Source organism: Crocodylus porosus, unplaced genomic scaffold (genome assembly GCF_001723895.1).
Source record: "Crocodylus porosus isolate Cpor-Errol unplaced genomic scaffold, CroPor_comp1, whole genome shotgun sequence".
NCBI lineage: Eukaryota > Metazoa > Chordata > Crocodylia > Crocodylidae > Crocodylus > Crocodylus porosus.
In genome coordinates this window covers 715,701-736,530 of record NW_017728897.1, presented here as the reverse complement: position 1 = coordinate 736,530, position 20,830 = coordinate 715,701, and the positions used below count along the sequence as shown (strand labels likewise).

The following is a 20,830-nucleotide window of genomic DNA, read 5'->3' as shown; positions in this document are numbered from 1 at the left end:
AAATAGAATTTTTTTTTTTTTTTAAGTTACAGAGGTGTGAGAATTTTGGGTAGAATTTTAGTTACATGTTGGTAGATAAGTGTAATCATAAAGATGTTTGGTGTTTTTTCATAAGTGCTGAGAAGATCTCCATTTTATTTGCAGTCAATGGGAACTGCAGATGTTCAACATTTCTGAAAATCAGCCCCCTTTTCCCTAAATAGATGTTATTGAAATTTTTCAGTTAAAGGTTTCTTCAGTGACAAATGACCTTTCAAAAAATACTAATACTTAAATTTTGAAAACTCTATTTCTGTTAATGTGCTACTGGATGCAGAAAAAAGAAGGCTGCCTAGGGTTTTATAGTTTTTACTTTTTCAAATTTTCCTTTTGCCCCTCTCACTTTGCAAAATTCCTAAGTAACCAAGGCAAATGAAATGTTCTGATTGAACAGCTCTGTAGCTGGTGTTAGAACGGAGAGGTTCCAAGCTCCTAATCCTGTGCTATAGCCAGAGGAATAATGCTACTGCGGAGACTATCTGAACTGAAAACTGGGTGTGACTGCAGCATGAGCAGATTTACACGACCTCTCTTTAACCTACCTTGCTTAACTACTGATACCACTAGTGCTATGGCAGCACATGAGCTAACTGTCCAAGTGTGTGCTCAGGGACCCAGGAAGGCCTTTATGTCCATGACTTCACTGCCCTTGGTACCTGACCTACCAAGATTATAATTAGTTCAGATATGTCTACACATGCTGCAAGTGTAGTATTAAAACTGCACTGCAGAGCAGTCTCACTTTTGTGCTGCAGAATGGTGTAGGAACTATGTGGGGAATTAAGCCCCAAATCAATTAACTGGATCTGTTTTGCAGGATGTATAAGAGAACAAGACTCTGGGATCTGAAGGCAGGATATTGGCTAGAATACTTGTACTGTCCTACATGACAGAGAGAGGGGCATTATGTGGCATTGCTATTGCAGGCTGCCTTCCAGCAATAGTCCTGTCATGGTGTGTATATTGACTTCTGCAAACATGAGGGGACTTGTTTTAATTTTACATGGACAGAAAATTGCTATCTTCCTCAAAATAAGATAAAATAGGCCATGCTGGGGAGCAAAGAATGGAGTTATAAGGTACCCAAAGTGCAGTTGCCATGTAGACTGATATGTATTTCCAAATAAACTTTCATTTTTTGAGCAAAACTAAGGAAAGCACTTTTGCATTAGGGCTTTCAAGAAAAGATCAACCTTTTCCATGAAGAGTTGATGTTTAAAGTTAAAAAAAAATGCATTTTTCTGAAAAGCTGTGTTGAAGGATATCTCTCACCTATCCCTCTGTCAGCCTTAGGGTTCAGTTATGAACACTGTCTTTGTCTACACTAGATAATAAGTAATAATTGTTGTTTAACACATTTTATAAAACACCACTTTTTTCTCAGTCTAAGAAAGAAGGAGGAGTTGGCATTGTCTACATGTAGAGCTATCCTATTTTAACTAAAGGTGTAATTTTTAAGCTGCTTTACTTAAGCTAACATGAAATAAGAGTGCCCCCACTCTGTTTTTGCACATCAACTAAGAATTGATTTACCCTAAAACAAATACATGAAAAGCATGTTTATATATTATGAATCAAGACTTTGTCTATCTTGGTTGATCCTTTGACACTTGGAAAACTGATGAAGTTGACATCCTACTGAATGAAACCTGAGCAATTATAGGAGGAGGAATTTATTTTGATTATTTAGCACTACTCTAAGCATTGTTAACAGCTATATCTACACCACCCTTAGTAGAAAGGATACCTAAGATTTCCCTGTCATGTGGGAGTACACAGTATGCATCTTGACTGCTAAGAAGTTGGGGAAAATTTTTACTTGATGTTCCTGTCATTCACATGAAAAAAGAAAATACAATTTTTATATATATATATATATATAGAGAGAGAGAGAGAGAGAGAGTATATTGTAATTCATATCATAATTATATATGAGATAAAAAGCTTTCAGGCCCTCTTTAAAGATTATAAGGGAATGACAAATCTGTTGCAAGTCCTCGTCAGTATTTTTAAGCCCTTGTCTATGCTCAGAAATAGCCATGATTCAGACATCTGTGTAATACTTAAACATTTATATTATGGTAGTCCTGAGAAGCCTTTAGCTGGTGAGGATCTCCTTTGAGTTAATCATCACAAGGAGCTACATCAGTACTGAGTCTTAAGCACAGAAGTTACCTTCCCCACCATTCTAGGTTCTTCAGGTAAGGACTGGCTTTCTTCAGCTTGTCTGTACAGCACCCTGTACAGCAATGGGATCACAACCTCCATTCATTTTGGTAAAGTTATTAGAACCAATAGCTTGGCTTTACTCTGTTTATCAAAGTGGTACCAATCCTTGAACATCCTCCTTAGAGAAGAGGATGTTTACCAGTGCACCTCTCCCAGTTGGTAAACTGGGACTATTTCCAAGTGTAGACAAGGCTTTAGTATCCTCTGAGGTCCTGAGGGTTAACTGAACATCTGACCTTCTGAGATGTGCCTGCCATTCCTTGTAACTGAACTTGCATTTTTATGTTGAGATGTGCTGAGCTGGCCAAAGGTAATCTGGGAAGTCAGTGATCCATGCTGTTCCAGCAGTTTCCAATTTCCTTGCTTTTCCCATCAGCTGCCTTACATCTGAGATGAGTTGATTAGGCATTTGTGTACTTATCACGCCGTCTTGCATCACGTCACATTATATCTTCCCTGTGCCTCTTTTAAACTGGATTGACATATAACATGGACTAAGCTCACAATTGTTCTGATCAGAATCACCTGCTATCAATTTGGGGAGCACATAGAACTGAATTGTGTTCAGTGTGGACTGCTGCTTATTCACTACCTATCATGTCCTGTTATATAATAAGAATGTATAGCAGATGGCAGTTGAAAGTTGTAAGCAAGAACACATGGCACAGGACAGGGTTATCTGAGGGTATTCCACATGGCATGGGTGTGTTGTACAACATGAGTCTGAAAGCCAAGAGGCATGTTGAGTTTCCTGTCTAACTTAATTGCTTGAGTTACTGCATACTTTCTATATCTGCTTTATAAAATAATAATTTGCCTTCCCTTGCAAACTCTTTCTCTATACTAGAAATTTTTAGTAAATATTTCCCACCAGTGCTAATTTTGGGGGTGTATATATTTTAAGTGTAAAATTATGCTTATGCCAGAAGGTTGTAGCCCTTTGGTTTTCAGGCCAGTACAGTGAAGTTGCATGTAGATCAGCCAGTTCTGAGAGGAAGTTGGCTATAGTACAAGATCAGGACTTTGCTATGGAGATTAGCCATCTCTTGCTATTGCAAGGAAAACAGTACAGTAACTCCATTCAGGAAGTTTCTTTGGGATCGCCCAGTTGACTTTTTAGCCACATGTGTCTGTTGACACTATGAAAATGTTAGTTTGGAAATTAGACTGTGCAACTGGATCTTCAAAGCATGTTCTCCCCAGCTTGCATTAATTTAAGTATTTCAGTTAGTAAATGGAAAAAAATGAATTCCTCCACAGAAAAAGTTAAATCAGCATGGAGACAATACACGAGGATTCGTAACAGGCAATTCTGAGAGGACAGAAGGCAAGTCTTCTATTGGGTAAGTCTCCTACTGATTTCTGAAAAGGTAACTGCTTAGTCTCTGTGATGGTCCTTGTACATAAACAACTTGTGTCTGGGCACACAAGTTGTACTGCTTTGACTGTACCACCACAGAGATGCAGTTGTGTTGGTATAAGGGTGCTTCATGGCCATTCCTCAAAACAAAGCTATACCCACAAACCTATGGAAGGCACCTCTTTTTACTGGTTTAATTGCTCCAGGCAAAGATTTATACCTATTAATATTGCAATTATTCATTGGGACTTAGCATTACCTGTAGACATTTGGTGATATTACTAGTTATCTATCAATATCCGTCAGGATTTATCAGCATCTATAACATCCATAGTTATCTACTGGAATCTGTTGCTGCCTGGGAGTTTCTCTTGGTATCCATCCAGATCTGTAGACATCCATGTATGTGTTGCTATCCATAAGTGTCTATCAACATCCATAGCTGGGATCTTACTATCCTTTTATATCCATCATCAGTACTTTCTGGATCTGTCTATACACATCCATTCCTACATGTGTTTTCTCCTGCTTTGGAATCTAGCATCCTTTGAAATCCACAGCCATCCACTGGTATCTAGCTCTATCCATTTAGCCATATTGATAATCTTAATATCTATAACCATCTGTAGCCACTAGTTCTTTATCTTTAACTCTTTCTCCTCTTTGTGTATGTCTTGAGCTACAGCTGTTACTAGCTCTCACATCTTGTCTTCACCTTAACCAAAATGGAGGCCAGAACATTTTATTTTCTCACTGAAATTCACTGACTCCATCTCTGACCTGTACTCAGAGTACAAAACTTAAGCTAAGTTTTGTTTCCTGTTCTTTTAAAAAGATTATCATTTTTATCAACCCACTGAAGTTTGCTTCTTTCACAGTCACAACTTACAAAAGTCCCAGTGATTTTAATAGACCCAGATCAACAGGTGCAGTTTGTATGGCTCATTTTGCATGACTGTTGGTATGGCTGAATTCCTGGAGTCATGTTTTCTAGCATCTCATCAATCCTAAGGGAACTAGATCATTTCATAGGTCTTATAAAGGTTTTATTTTTATTAGGGGTTGGACTGTATTTACCAGGCTGTTAAGGGAAGGAATTTAGCACAGGTTTCCATTCTCAACTCACTGTTCACATTTGGTTTGCAGATCACCTTTAAAATGCCTGTGAATGCACTATAGGGCATAATATCCTGCATGATCTTAAATCCTCCTGCAGGTTTCAAGAAATTATACAGAGCTGCATATGTGGGCAGGCTTTTTTTTAGTTTGAGTCCTTGCAGTCCAAGACTCGGCCATTACTTTCCAAAGGCATGAACCCAATGAGGAGGCCAGATCCTCAACCATTTCTCTCAAAAAGAGGGAGGACACCTTTTCTCTCTTGTTGCAGACAGTAGGATGTGGACCCAGTGCCTGGATATCAGGGAAAACATCTTCACTGTTGGAACAGTGAGGCAGTGGCATAGGCTGCATAGGGAAGTTGTGGACTTTCCATCATTGAAGTTATTCAAGAACAGGTTGGACAGCCACTGGTCAGGGATGATATAGTTGTAGCTATGGCTTTGTTCTGCAAATGGGTATTTCTCATGCTTCTGGGCTTTGCTGGTTGTCACATGCTCTTCCCCCCTGCCAACTTTTGTAACATGTGTCAGAGCCTTTTTTTTTTTCTTCTTTTTTTCCCACCGCCTAGCGGTATTGGTTGTTGGCTGCAGCCAAGGCTGGGGATTTTGACTAGGATGAGCCAGTGCTCCTGCTGGGATTTAAAGGCTGAGGTTTCTGGCTAGAATGTCTTGCCCCTTCACTCAGGGTCAGGTCAGTTGCCATATTTGGGATCAGGAAAGAATTTATCCCATGGTCAGACTGGTATGGACTGTGGAGTTTTGTGCCTTCCTTTCTAGCATGGGGCACGTTCCTTTACCTGGGATCTCTTGAGAATATATTAATAACCTTTTACAGAAGCAGGACATTGGCTGCTGTGGTCCTCCTGCTTTACCTACAGCAGATTAGGGTGTTATATCTTGCGCTGTGTCAGGGTTGATGTTTTACTAAAAGGTTAGATTACGGATTTGTATAGGATGCTCTGGATGATTCTGCCTCAGGCAGGGAGTTGGACTAGATGACCTGCGTAAATCCCTCCCAGCCTTTGGCTTGGGATTTGGCTGTGCTCTTAAAATCAGATTTCTCCATGTACTAGAGAAATGAAAAGATGGAGGCTTGCAGCAATCTACATTTGGTTTATCTGTCACAACAAACTAAAGAGTTTAAGTCCAGAACAATTATTTCACCTGTGATTTTATTCTCATGTGCTTAAAAAACAAAAACAAAAAAAGCCATCACTGTTTCATCATCAGGATTCTCTGTTTTACCCATCTCTATTTTATCATCTGGAATTCTGAATTCACTATTATACAAGTCATTAGCAAAGTAGTAGTATATAAATCCTACTGTTATGTACAGGATGCAGTGGGCTGTGTACATGAAGGCTGAAAGTCAATTGTAAACGTCTTACCTCTAAACCCATTTCCATTGCCACTAGAGCAGGCAGGGGAAGGAGACCCTTGGGGTCTGATGACAGGAGCAAAGGCACTCTTCTGTTTGACAGCAGGGAAGACAGAGGAGGAGAATGGAAGGATGGAAGAAGTGCTAGAAGAGCCAACTGTTGGACTTGAAGACATTACTGCAAAATGAAAAAAGAGCAGTCCTTTTAAAAAATGAAATTAATAAGATCTCAGTAAAATTGCCTGAAATGTTTATATCCATTGTTTTCCAAGTTTTCTCCATCACTAAACCAGGCTCAACTATTACACATTGAAAGAAAATGCAATTACATTTAAAGCATTTTGGGTTATGGTTTACATAGACTAGTAATATTTAAGAGTTAAGAACAGTTTTCCCAAGATAAAATATTTTTTTAATCTTCTGCTCTTATTAACTACAGACCTGGACAATTATATTTTCGGAGGTGATCTAAAAAGGGGCAAAAACTGTTGCTATGAGAACTGCAGAAAATAATGCTTTTATACTTGCAATAGTAAGACCAAATGAAGGGACACAGTGGAAAGAACAGCAAAATAAGACTAAATTTGTCATTTGGACTGAGAGAGTAGGACTGACCAAACTAACTAAAGCCTATAAATAGGTTTGCAGAAATGTCCATATTACCTCAAGGATATAAAATTAATTTAGATTTGATTCTGAACTTAAACCTAAAAACAGTAACAAAATATTTCATTTTCTTTACTCTTTTCCTACTGGAAAAAGAGGAGTCATACATACATAATATAGATTTTATCCCCCCACAAAATCCAGAAACACTCCCTTACCAGCAGTAAAGGGAAAAAAAACAAACAACCCTATATGCAATATTATATTTAAACATGTATTTTGAAGCACCTGTTTCATTTTCATCAAGAAAAATAACCTTAATGGGATTTATATACTTCTAGAAAACAAGACAGGAAAAACAAAATTACAGTTCATGTGAGCTGAAGTTTGAAACCAGAAAGCTCAGGCTTTAAATGAATTTTAGGCTGACATGGCTGTAGCCATAGCTACAGGGCCTATCCTAGTCCCAATGAAGTCAATGGCAGAACTGCCACTGACTAAAACTGGACAAGCAGTGGACCCTGTATCCACGTTTGTGTGTTACCTCTTGCCTTACATCACTGCAGCAGATTTCAGAGCCAGAAAGAAGCATCAGGATCATCTAGTTTGAACATCATAATATATAGCATAGAATCTGACTCTGTTGGGCTAGATCTAGGACATGTGGCTTAATAAAAAAAGGAATACTTTGCACTATAGCTACTTTCAGCCAAGGCACTCAAAGCATTTTAGACATAATCCTGCATCACTAAACTCAGTATGAGCTATGCACCTGTCTTCAGTAAGAACAGAGCTGGGCCATGATTCAGCCTCGCTGCATCACTACATAATACGTACAAATTGTCCTACTAATATTTTTTTTATGGATGGGAGAAACTGAAACACAGAGCAGGGCACTGACTTGCCCAAAGTCATGTCAGTAACAGAGTCACAAGTGGAATTCATTCGATCTTCCAGACTCTCTTTCAGCCCTAGCCTTTCAGCTCAGGCTATCAAAATCTTTACGAACCTCGTCCCCCTTGAGGTCTCAGTTACTGCTAATTCAATTCACATAACACTTTCATGGGAATTACATGATTTTAGGCATCTTTTATATGGAATTCAGCACAGATTATGTGCTATGGATGATGATTACTTGCTCAATCTTCTACAAGGTCAGTGTAGCTGCAGATTGGGAAAGACCAAAATGAAAAATTAAGCAGATCAAGAAATTCACATGAATTCAGAGATTAAAAGAAACAACACTGTCTTTGCTCACAGCTTTAGATTTGGAGCATACTCTTCATCTATTCTTTTTCAAAGAGGGAATATTTTCTTTAGCTAAAGGGTATGTCAGCAGTTCATTATAAGGCCCTTTGATCAGCTGCTTATTACTTATTTTGAAATATGGTGAGTACGCAAACAACAGAAGCAGCAAGTTTCAGATCCTTTTTATTTTATGAGGTTCACTTGTGCTTTAAAACAATTGCAGACTCCCTGCAGATAATACCTGCAGACTCATTGTAGTTTTTCATGACTAATTATACTGGGCATATTAAGTATATTATTACTCAAAATTGCATTGTATTTGTGTATTGCAACATGCAGTTAGTAGTTGCAAGTGTCCGAGTCTTAAAACACTTGGCATTTACAGAGTGCTGGGATTATTTGGGACTACACTGAAACATCTCAGGTAAGTAAACACCAGGGAGGAAGAGGGCAATGTTGGCATAATAAACAATTGGGCTGAAAGGAGAGAAGGTTTCTATAATCAAAGTAAAGTTCTAGAATGCTCTGCCAAGAGGAGGGAGGGAGAAAAAAATTGAAATAATTTTAAATGAAGTGTTTGATAAGTTTGAACAGAAGTAGCATGCAATAGTAGGAGACTGAACTCTCACCTAGGAGAGTTCTTGTCCTATGGTCATGTGATGAAGGATTTTGGGGTCAAGACCTAAAGGCATAGCTATAGGCACAAGTCAAGGCCATTACGTGCAGCAGGTTGGGCTGGGTTTGGGGGGTTTTTTGTCTCCCAGAAAAAGTAAACATAGCACTGGCATCACAACCCTAGAGACTGAAATGATCTTTCTATAAGTGGATGATTATTACAAAAAAGAGAAAAATAGAAGTTTCTCCAACCTCAACCCAGTCTGGAAGAAACAACCTTGAGGAATGAGAGGGGTAGTTTAGCTTCCACAATCCATCCAGTTTGCAGAATTTAATAGCAAATGAACTGGGATTTTCCAAAGAAGCATTTTACCTCTTTAGGTACAACTGCAATCTAAGTTAATGTGATTTAGATGAATACCTCTATTAGGTTTGTTTGAAAGTCCTAGCCAAACAACCTAGAGGGCCATGTAAAAATTTAATATACTCCTAAAAAGATGACTCCAAAAAACAAAGGAAAATGATGACTTATTGGTGTTTTAGAACCACCTCGCAGAATACCACAGCAAAGATATAAGATGTTATATGATCATTTTAAAAAATGACTACAGAAAAATAATCTTGTTCCATAAAACTTTTCCAGAAGTAAACCTTATGTCTGTTGAGACTACCTGCAAAGGCATTATTCTTTTGATGGTTTTGGGATAGGGAAGCTATAACATAGCACAGGAATCAAATAGGACTAATAAAGATTTTTAAAGCATTTGAGATCCTTAGCTGAAAGAAATCAGAAGCACAGACTTTGAAATGGCATTTTAACCTAAGCAAAAAACAAAATCTGATATAAAAATGCTTACTTCCATAGGGCGATCCTGTTGGAGAGCCATTAATGAATCCAGGTGAGCCTGGAACACCCAGGTTAGACATGGGAACATTGCTGTAGCCATTCATGCTATTACTGGAAGTGCTATAATTAGACTGCTGAGGTGTTGAACTGGATGAGTAACCTCGAGGTGAGATGCTGCTTGTATTACGAATGTAACCTGATAAACAAAAACATTTCACCATGGGTCAACAAATATGGTTGAATTATTTTCTGCATTTTCCTGTCTCAAAGAAATCTCTTAAAAACCGTGTCCGCACGACCGTGGATGTTAGGTTCCCCAGGGTCAACTAGCAGTGGCACACCTTGCTGCACTGCATGCATTTTGTGACATGCATTGCTAAGAAACAGTGATACATCAAGTTTCACAGTAGTAGAAAATATTTGATGTATGCAGTTTGGCAAGTTAACATTGCACAAGAAACTTTTAAAACTTTGACTGATTCTTCTGCCTCTTATACGGTGGCAGTTTGATTCATTTACTGGCTTTCATGTCCTACCAGGAATAAGTATAACTGAAAAACAGAAGTTGGAATTCAGCCTTAAATTTTAGAAAAGAAACTGTGGATACCATTTTCACAGATGATTTAGACACCTGAGTCCCACCCATTTTCAATGAGAGTCAGCCATTGCCAAAGAACAGATACAAAGCCTGCCAACACTCTTAACAACAAAGCCTTCAGAATCCATGAATCTGATGCACTCGTCACAGCAGATGACAGACCTCATCCAATGGACCCTATGCCTTTGTATAAACTGTATGGGTGAAATTAGTCAACTGGTCAATCGCTCCCGAATGAACTCTCACAAAAAAAAATAATAAAGGAGAAAAACAACCCATCACTGATGGGAAGATAGTTTTCATGAAGCAACTACTCAATCTCTGACCTCGTGGATACCTAAACAATGCTTTAGAAGGCAGAAACAGAAATATGTAACTTTAATGGACAACAAAATCCATGACCATAACAGAGGAGCTGGTTTTATGACCCACTATAACTTACCTTTCATTTCCCCCATCCCAGCTAACTTCTGTTTGTTCTACAGGTGCTAACTGCTCATTTCCTTTACAAGTGGTCAAATTCATTGACATAATTAGGTTAAGGTAAAGTAGATGGTCTAACTAATACTTCACCTGGCTTGAGACTGCTTCTTTCCTGGATACTTCAAGCCCAGAAGCTTATCTGTTGTTCAATTATAGATTCAAATCCTGCTTCTGTGTTTAAAATTGTTCTTTGAAGCTCCACTCTAAGCCCCCTAAAGCCAAAGGACTTCGGATCAAGCCTTCTGCTCCCTGAATGTATTTAAAGTTATTGCTTGTTGTTTTGTTTGGTTTATTCTACCTAGTCCTATGGAGCAATGAGAATGTAAGCAGAACCCTATTTTGCAGCAGGAATTTAGTTGAAAATTCCTTTGCTGTGACATGCAAAGCCAAATCCTTACTGTTGACAACACAGGAAATACACAGAGACTAGCTTGTCCTGTTTATTAATTAACACTGGCAGTTAAAGCCACAAAGCCATCTTTCTACTTGGTACACTGAGCAGCTATCAAAGTTGAGAAGCCAACATTTAAATTTTAGTATTCTATTTTTACTTTTGCCCTTTATGCAGTTTTTACCTTGGTTGTTCCCTTGGGTTGACTCTGTAATGCTGACTCCTAACTGGCTGCCATAGGAGTTGATTCCCATCATGCTGCTGTGAGCAGGAGAGCTAGACAAAGCAGGAATTTGGCTGGGATTTCTGGGGACGCTGTACAGAGCTTCCGCTATATCTGCAGCTCTCTTCAGAATAATATCCTGAATGACAGTAACAGCAACAAGATCCTTTTAATTTTGAGAATATTTTTATACAATTTTGAAAGGAAGTTTTCAAAAAGGGAGACATTCTGACCTGGTTGTTATGTGGCGTTCCATATAGTGCTTCAACTAGGTCAGCAGCCCTTTTCAACAGCATCTCCTTGTAGAGAGACATGTATAAAAAGACAACATTAAGATCTCCACAGGAGGGGAAAATTGTTCACTGCCCCATTTTGTAATGAAAATATGAACTGCAGCTACATTTTTGTACAGTGACAAGTGATTTGGGTGGTGTTTACCTTGAACCACTATGAAGTGTTCTTATTTTAGCAGTTTTCTTGCTAAACATATCTTCTGAAAATCAGGACCTTTTGAGGTATATCCAGTTTGTCACCCAAAATCATTAGTCTGTCACTTTGGAAAATCTCAACCTAGAAACCTAAACAGCACTGTTGATCATAGCTTTTGTAAATGGACCGATCACTGCTGTCCTTTGATTCAGGAGCTCTCCATAGTCCTGAAATTCGTGAAGAACATTGGGCACCTATGCATGTGCCAGACGCCTGCTCTGACGCATACTAATTAGCTGGAGTGTGCTGGAGTGTGGCTACGATTATTATTATTGATATTATGGTAAAGTGTAAGAGCTCCAGTCATTGATCAGGAGCCATTTTCCCTATATTATACAAATATCAAGAGAACCCATTACACTTTACAGTCCAATATTGTTCTAGACTATGTAATACTAAGGTTAGATTTTCCTGACGGACTACCCAAGATTGGCTCGGTGCTGGTGAACCTCTCAATCATTATTGAGGTCAGCAGGATTCTGTTTAAAGGCAAAGAACTGCCACTTTTGGATAAGAAACAAAGATCACACTGAGCCATTAGTAGGGTATCTGCAGCTGATGGCTATCAGCTCTGAGATTGACTCTTAGCAAAAGAAATTCTGTATGCAACACATGGGCTATAATAGCAAAAAATTACTTATAACAGGGGTGTCCAACCTGCAGCATAGATGTTACAAATGGCACAGACAGCTTCTATGTGTACTGCACACAGACTGGAAAAGGAATAGGCAGCAAAATGGCAAATAGTGCATGGAGCAGGAAGAAAGAGATCTGGCAGGGAGCATGCACAGTGGCATACCGTGGGTCTCTTGCACAACCTCCTCCCCCTCCCCCCCGGGTCTGCAGCTGAGTGGGAGGGGGAGAGGTCCCTCGGCGGCTGAGCACAGTGGGGGAGAGAGGGTGTCCTCCAGCAGCTGATCACCAAGGCTGTAAATGCCAGCGGCAGACCCAGAAGTGTCCCCTGTAGGGCCAGGCCAGAGCCTGGGGGCATGACCTTCCCCCTGCCCCCCAGTCAGCACAACACTGAGCACTCAGAAGGAAGCAGAAAGCAGAACAGCAACTTAGGATCAGAATAGCACTCGGGGACAGTGCAAGGCTAATTTGTGGCACGTTTTCCAAAAAAGGTTGGTCCCCACTGACTTATAGCTGTATATTTAATACGTGATGAGAAAAGGAAGTTGGAATGTTATCAAATCTTTCACCTTGGCTAGTCTCTCTGGGTCACCAGGATGTCTTGGGATGACTTTCTGCAATCGCTGGAAACCATAGTCTATGGTAGGCTCATTTAAAGCTGAAAATAAAAACATTAAACATGATAATGAAGTGTAGGTATTTGGTGTTTGAAAAAAACAACCATGAAGCCATACAAGCATAATGTCATCTTGAAGGAATGGGGGCTGATCCAAAGCCAGTTAGCTTAAATGAAGGAAAAAATGTGACACCAATGTCTACATTGTCCTGAATGCTAGAACCTAAAAATACCAGTCACCTAATCATTAAGGTATACCACAATCACTGTGTCTAGGACAAGCTTGGTATTTCTGTACCTGCCATAACTAAAGTAATATAGCATCTTTTGTGTGAGGATCTCAAGACTCTTTTCAAAGATGTCTTCATTTTGTGGATAGTCCAAGTGAGGTACAGAAGTTATTAGTTAAGTGGTTATAGAACAAATCTCCTGACTTCCAGTATCCTTCTCCACTTCCTGAACTGTACAGATGGAAAGTGTTCCTGCCTTTATTTGCTCAATGAACTACATGCTACTACTTATGCAAAATTCCTCAGTACAGCTTTATCTTGTTAAATAGGTACAGTGCTAACTGGGCACACAGGCATATATGACTGTTTGTTCCAATATGTAGAGCTGAAGTGACTTTGTATGCATTTCCAGTAAATAGGCTAGCAAGGGCACAAATGTCAAAGCAAGCAACAAATTTTAAGAAACTGCTGCATGCTATTTGCAAAGCTTCAAACAGAAGCATTCATAAGGGTAACCTGATTCTAATGAGGTAGGCTTGTTCAATCACGGAACAGAAAAATGTGACTTGTGCACTTAAAAGTGCTCCAGTGTCCAGTTTTGACTGTTTTCCATAAGGTCTTCCTCAATAAACTCCAGACCAGGAACTCTGAGAATCATTTTAAAAACAGAGGATTGCTGAGAAGCTCATCCTTCAGGAAGGAGCATTTAATTTAATTTAGGTAAAGTTGATACTTTTATACAGTACTGAGCAGGATACATGTAAGAGACACACTATGAAAGCAATCCAAAACTGTTCTTACAGGCAACTATACATTCATAAAGTGGGGAGTAGTCTCTAGCAGATAAACTAGCAGATGGTGAGCCATGACCCTGGGAACTATGTCTTTAACTTGCAAAGCAACATAGGGTGGGTGTCTCAGACTGAGCACTTGCAAACTGAAGCCCTCAGAATCATGACCTACCTCTAATACTATAAAATTTCATCAGTTTAAGAACATCCAGTGTGAAACTACAATCCAAACTCAGATTGATCCAAACTGAACTGCCTACTTCAGAATAAAAAATATTTTTTTCTAGCTCTCTAAGTATTTTGCAGCGATAGGATGCCATCAAAGACATTCTGATTATTAAAACTTACAAATCAAAGGAAGATCTGACTTTTTAAGCCCAACTTGCATTTGTAAGTATTGATGGCATTTTAAATGAGAAATAAAAAAAAAAAAAAGACTGAGAATCTTGCTAAAAATTCCAGGTGCAATTCAATGAATTACATGTATAGAGGCATTTAGCAAGGTCACCATTCAACAGTGCCATTTTCCTTTCTCCTGTACTATTGTATTTACCCAAATACAAGATAAGATCCCCGCTCCCCTGCAATCAGCATGGGGAAACAACCCCTTGGATGTTACATTTGCATACAAGGAAAACTCTTTAAATACATAAATATCATTAAACTGCTGCCAAAAGCAGCATGTATTCAGTAATGGAAACCAAATATTAAATTGATTAAATGCAGCCAACACTGCCCATCACTATAAAGCACAGTCATAGAGAATTAAGGTTGGAAGGGACCTCAGGAGGTCATCTGGTTCCTACCCCCTGTTCAAAGCAGGACTAGTCCCAACTAGATCATCCCAGCCCGGGCTTTGTCGATCTGGCTTTTAAAAACCTCCAAGGACAGAAAGTCCACAACCTCTCTGGATAGCCTGTTCCAGTGTTTTACCACCTTTGTAATGAGACGGTTTTTCCTAATACCTAATCTAAGTTTTCCTTGCTGCAACTCAAAGTCATTGCTCCTTGTTGTGTCATCTGTCACCACTGAAAACAGTCCAGCCCCTTCCTCTTTGGAACCCTGCCTTCAGGTAGCTGAAGGCTGCTATGAAATCCCCTCAGTCTTCTCTTCTCTAGGTTAAAAAAGCCCAATTTCCTCTACCTCTCCTCAGAAATCATGCTCCCTAAACATTTCTGTTGTCCTCTGCTAGACTCTCTCCAGTTTGCCCACATCCTTTCTGTAGTGGGGGGCCCGAAAACTGAATACACTATGCCAGGTGTGGCCTCGCCAGTGCTGAATAGAGGGGAAAGAATCACTCCCTTCCATCTGCTGAGAATAATCCTAGTAATGCAGCCCAGGATGCTATTAGTCCTCCTGGCAACAAGGGCACCCTGCTGGCTCGTATCCACCTTATTTCCACTGTAACCCCAGTGTCCTTTCCTGCAGAGATGCTGCTTTAGCTAGTTGGTCACCAGCCTGTACTAGTTCATGGGACTGTTCCATCCTAAGTGCAGGACTTTGCACTTGTCTTTTGAACCTTGTGATATTTATTTTGTTCCAATCCTCCAATTTGTTGATGTCTCTCTGAATCCTAGCCCTACCCTCCAGTGTATATCTTACTGTCCCCAGCTTGGTGTCATACATCAACTTTCTGAGGGTGCACTCCATTCCATCTTCTAGGTCATTGATGAAAATATTGAAAAAAAATGATCTCAGGACTAACCTCTGGAGCACTCCACTTGATACTGGCTGCCAACTAGACATCAAGCCATTGACTACTACCTTCCAAGCCCGATGATCCAGCCAATTTTGTATCTACCTTGTAGACCATTCATCCAACCCACACTTTCCTAGTGTGCTTGCAAGAATTTTGTAAGAATGGTGAGCCATATCAAAAGCCTGACTAAAGTCAAGGTGCACCACATCCTCTGGTCTCCCCACATCCACAGAGCCAGTCATCTTGTCACAGAAGGCAATCAGGTTGGTCAGCCATAACTTGCCCTTGGTGAATACATGTTCACTGCTCCTAATCACCTTTTCCTCCAAGTGCTTGGAAATGGATTCCTTGAAGACCTGCTCCATGATTTCTCCAGGGACTGAGGTGAGGCTGACTGGTCTGTAGTTCCCTGGATCCTCCTTGTTCCCTTTCTTACAGATGGGCACTATATTTGCCCTTTTCCAATCATCTGGGACCTCTCCCAATCACCATAATTTTTCAAAGATGATGGCCTGCAGCTCTGCTATCACATCAGCCAAACTCTCTCAGCACCCTCAAATGCATTGCATCCAGGCCCATTAGCTTGTATGTGTCCAGCTTTTTTAAATAGTTTCTAACCTGTTCTTTCACATGGCTCATATTGGGCAAACATGCTGTTAGGAACCTAGTACAAGCATAGGTTAGTGCAACCTCCCTCAATAAGTTTTATGGTAGTGCCCATTTGAGCACACTTCACCTCAACACAGACTCTTTTTAAGTCAAGGTGAGCCACTGTGTTGTATACATTTCGACTTTTTCTTCACTCCCACTGCTGAGCCGCACCTTTCTTTCCTATTTCCAAAGATTCCTGTTTCTTCACCAGCCTTAAATGTCTGCTAAATATCACCAAAGGGGCCCCAAAGAGTCCACCCAGATTCCCTCTGTCACCTCATCTCTCACTTTTATATGATTAGTTTGGTCCCACCCTCCATGAGGTGGAGCTAGAACAGATTACACTGCATCTCATCTGCATATAAATTTGGGCAGGATCCCAGGACTCCTGAAAAGAACTCCTGGTTCCAGTCATGACTAGGAGGGTAGGGTAATTAGCACATGGATTTTTGGGGGGGAAGTATCTGGAGTACACGCACATACTGAGTAGTGCTGAGTTGTGGGATCACCATGGCTTGAAATGCTGTCAACTCCTGGGGCCCAGCCCAGTGAACTGTGTAGTAATTCCTGAGCATTCTGGCTTTGGACTGATAACATACATAGTTTGGAATACATATACATAGGTGCCAAAGTGTTGCTTAAAAGTGTGTTTATGGAGTATCTGTAATAAAACTCACAGCAGTTTTTAAAAAGTAAACTGCATCAGTTCTGGATGAACTAAGTCTGTGGGTACTGTATGTGAATTACTATGGGTATGTTTGTTTCAAGTTCAGTGTTTTCAAATTTGCTCCTTGCTTCCATGTGCTCAGAGAGACTAGGTTCTGACTGTAAGGAGAGAGGGAAGGGGCTGAAGGGGGAAGAAGTTGGGAAGAGGCAGAAGGCAAGGGGCCTGGGCGACTGGTGCCTCCTGAGTCTGGCTGCTTTATTGTGAGTGAGGCTGAAAGTGCTTCACTTATCTCAAGACACATCCTCAGCACCTTGCAGGAACAGAATGTTGGACACTGCACAGAGGAAACTATTGGGTGAGACAGAATATTACTCTGATCCAGATTTTCTGTTTATCTGCATTTTATTCAGTAGAATAACATGAAGGTAGAAGGTCATGAACTCCACTGAGATACATTTTATATTTACTTTTTATTAAATAATTATGGCATGGCACAAAGTTTAAATATTACAGGAACTGATCAAGAGGGAATTGAGTAGAGAGAACCCAGACCTGAGAATTTAGTCTTGGCTATACTTAGAACGTATTTGCTCTCCATTGGGAGCCATTCTGGTTTGCTTAAGGAGTTTAATAATACACATTTCAACTGCCACAGAATCTAAATCCCATTTGGGAGGTGTATTTTTTTTGCCAATAATCTTGAGAATTATAGGCTACTTCTCTCAAGGGCCTATATATCATTACATACCATTTCTCTTCTTGATTGCAAGTCTAATTGGTTAGGTTATAAATCTTAGGCTAAGCAAAAGTTATGTAAAATGCATAGATTTTAAATATACACACACGCACACGCACACACAGAGTGAACTAAATATAACTACAGGTATACCTCGTTTTATTGCGCTTCGCTTTATTGCACTTCACAGATATTGCGCTTTTACAAATTGAAGGTTTGTGGCAACCCTGTGTCGAGCAAGTCTATCAGTGCCATTTTTCCATTGGCGCCATTCGGCTCAGATGACGGCTAGCCTTTTTTAGCAATAAAGTATTTTTTAATTAAGGTACGTACATTATTTTTTAGACATAATGCTATTGCACACTTAATAGACTACAGTATAGTGTAAACATAACTTTTATATGCACTGGGAAACCAAAAAATTCGTGTGACTCGCTTTATTGAGATATTCACTTTTTTGCGGTGGTCTGGAACCGAACCCGCAATATCTCCGAGGTATGCCTGTAATGGGAATATCCAAAACCTACTTGAGAAAGAAACTTAATACTACCCAACATTATTTTTTTTCCAGAAGATCAACATGTACATATATTCTGCAAGACTCTGAGCCCCTGCTGGAACCACTGGAGTCTGTGTGGGGGAAACACTCCTTGCTGGATACTTGTCTAACTGACCTCAAGCTGCTGGCCTCCAGTTTTACCTATGGGGGCCATGAAAATCACAGGTTCATGAGCCATACTGCCCCAAAAGGATGCCCACAACAATATTTCCCAGGCTGGTTAAGATGCCAGTTTTATCTCCCTGCCTTCTTCACCCTGGCTTGGTCCAAGAAGAGCCCTGATGAGACCAGCACCTGCTGCCTATCTTGTGGACTTGTTTCTGGCATGGTCCAATGAGCAGAACCTCACATGTATCAACATCATGTTTGCTGCTTCCTACCAAAATAGCACCCCACTAGCAGTACTCTTTGCTTCTCTCAGCTTTTCCCAAGAGCTGGGAGACTCTTCTACCTGCTCGTTCCTCATGCCTAATAGCTCCAAATGGCTAAAAAGAAGAGCATCAAGGCCATGCTGCTTATCACTCAGTGCAGGTCCCAGCTACTAACGAGGCCTCCTGGGTGGATCAGTTCCCCAGAACCATTGTGGCACCTTTGTAGGCAACAGCCCACATCGGGCTTGAATCTGCCAGGTTCCATTCTCTGAACCACACTAGAGCCACCATGCCATGGGGCAACAGGCCCAGCTTTCCTTCGGACTCCCTTTGGGTAGGCCTTACTGCATTATGCAGATAGCAAGTGTGAAGGGGGTGGGGAGAGGAAGCCAGTATCTGAGTTGGCTTGTGTAACATGGTGATATATGCTGGTTTTAGGCATGAATAGCCCCTAGGGCTCTAGTCATGTACAGTCAATGTAAATCCATTTCTTTCAAAGACCTCAGAGGAGGTCAGCAAATCAGATTTGGTCTCAGGAAAGCTAAGGCAGGTACTCTGGACAGTAGATTTGTCTGGGCCCTATGACTCTTGCCTTCCAGGTGAGGCAAGGTGGAAGGTACCACAGAAGGAAGGCCGCCCTTGCAGACAGTGGCCTACTAAAGTTTCAGTTCTACTGGGATTGCCAGGTGAGGAAAGCCAGAACTAAGGCCAGTGCAGTATCCAAATGCGACAGCTGAAGAGGAGTTGGAGAGAAGGCACCAGTCAGAGGTGTCCTGAGGTAGGCCTTCATGGGAGATGCCAAGGCTTCTGTTTGGGGTCCAGGGCTGCTGTAACAGCTGGACTTATGAGCCTGCACCTTGTTTTATGCCCCAGAAGCAAGCTGGAAGCTCGGAGTGGGTCTCAGGCAGGCTCAGGCGAGATGCTCTGATTGAAAGGGACAAAAGGAGAAGGCTTATTTCTGAGTAGGCCTGTGAAGCATGGTATGCTGCCCCTTAATAGAGAATGGCAGGACTATGGGGCCTGATCAGTGCAGATAAGCTTGTGCCCTTTTATGGCCCCAGAGGCACATCAGCAGCTTAGGCTTGGTCTGGGGCAGGTGCCATGAACACCAGATTCTTCCAGGTATGATCACTCTTACCCTTCTTGGGGCCTAGGGGCCCAGCTCCAGGAGGCAGCCTGTAGGCAGGAGTTTGACCTGTTAGTTCCTAATGAGACCTGGGAGGCAGCAGCAGGCATTCAGAGGCCAATGAGTTCATCCCAGAGCTGGAAACAGGTTCTGCCCTCCACCAGGGCTCACGTGGGCTCCTCTCAGAGGGAGAAGAAGGTCCTGCCTTCAACCAGGGGTCCAGTTAGCTCCTAATCAGTCCTGGGAGGGAGCTGCAGATATTCAGGGTCCAGTGAGCTCACCCTGGGACTTGGAAGGAAGTTCTGCAGTCAAACAGGTTACATGAGCCATCCTTCCCAAGAGAAAGCAAGGTACTGCTTCTCTGCAGGGCTAAGCTGGCAGAAGAATCAGACCAAGGGGAGGGAGCAAGGTGTCAGTGGGGGGCAGACGAAGCCCTGGCGCAGCTAGAACAAAGTTCTGTTCTGCCCTCACACAGGAGGGAGAGAAGGCCCTGCCACAGCCAGGTCTGCCTTTAGGTAGGGGGTCCAATGAGATCCCACAGCTGCCACGTCCTGACTCCAACCAGCCTCCAACCTGCTCCTGTCTGTCCCATGGCTGGGACAAGCAGGCACCATTAGATATGGATACACAGGAGAGCTAATTTATGGAGGCATGTCTGCGCTGTGGCTGTGACGTGCCAGGACGGTTGTGGCCATTGCTCCCATGTGACGAGGAACCTGTGGTTGAAACATAGTTTCTAGGGTCAGAAGGGACCTGAACAGATCATCAAGTCCGACCCCCTGCCATGGCAGGAAAAAGTACTGGCGTCAAACGACCCCAGCAAGGTGTACATCCAGCCTCCACTTAAAGCCCCCCAGGGTTAAGCTCCTGCCAGCACCACTTCTCTTGGAAGTTGGTTCCAGATCCTAGCCGCCCTGACCGTGAAGTCACGTCTCCTGATATCCAGCCTAAATCTACCCTCTGCCAGCTTGTGACCATTATTTCTGGTCACTCCTGGCAGTGCTTGGGGGAACAGAGACTCCCCCAATGCCTGCTGGTCCCCTTGGACTAGCTTGTAACAGGCCACTAGATCCCCCCTCAGCCTTCTCTTGTGGAGGCTGAACAGGTTCAGGTCCCATCGCCTCTCC

At 41.5% G+C, this 20,830-nt stretch overlaps 1 protein-coding gene across 1 annotated transcript in view; it reads right to left on the bottom strand.

The window, feature by feature from the left end:
- EBF2 (early B-cell factor 2) overlaps nt 1-20,830 on the bottom strand; it is a 177,572-nt gene that overhangs the window by 8,636 nt on the left and 148,106 nt on the right. The window contains exons 11-15 of the mRNA XM_019556561.1: nt 12,827-12,915; nt 11,369-11,434; nt 11,097-11,274; nt 9,451-9,636; nt 6,135-6,302 (exon numbers count right to left, since the gene is read on the bottom strand). Coding sequence (XP_019412106.1) covers nt 6,135-6,302; nt 9,451-9,636; nt 11,097-11,274; nt 11,369-11,434; nt 12,827-12,915 — 687 coding nt within the window. The remainder of the gene's footprint in view (nt 1-6,134; nt 6,303-9,450; nt 9,637-11,096; nt 11,275-11,368; nt 11,435-12,826; nt 12,916-20,830) is intronic.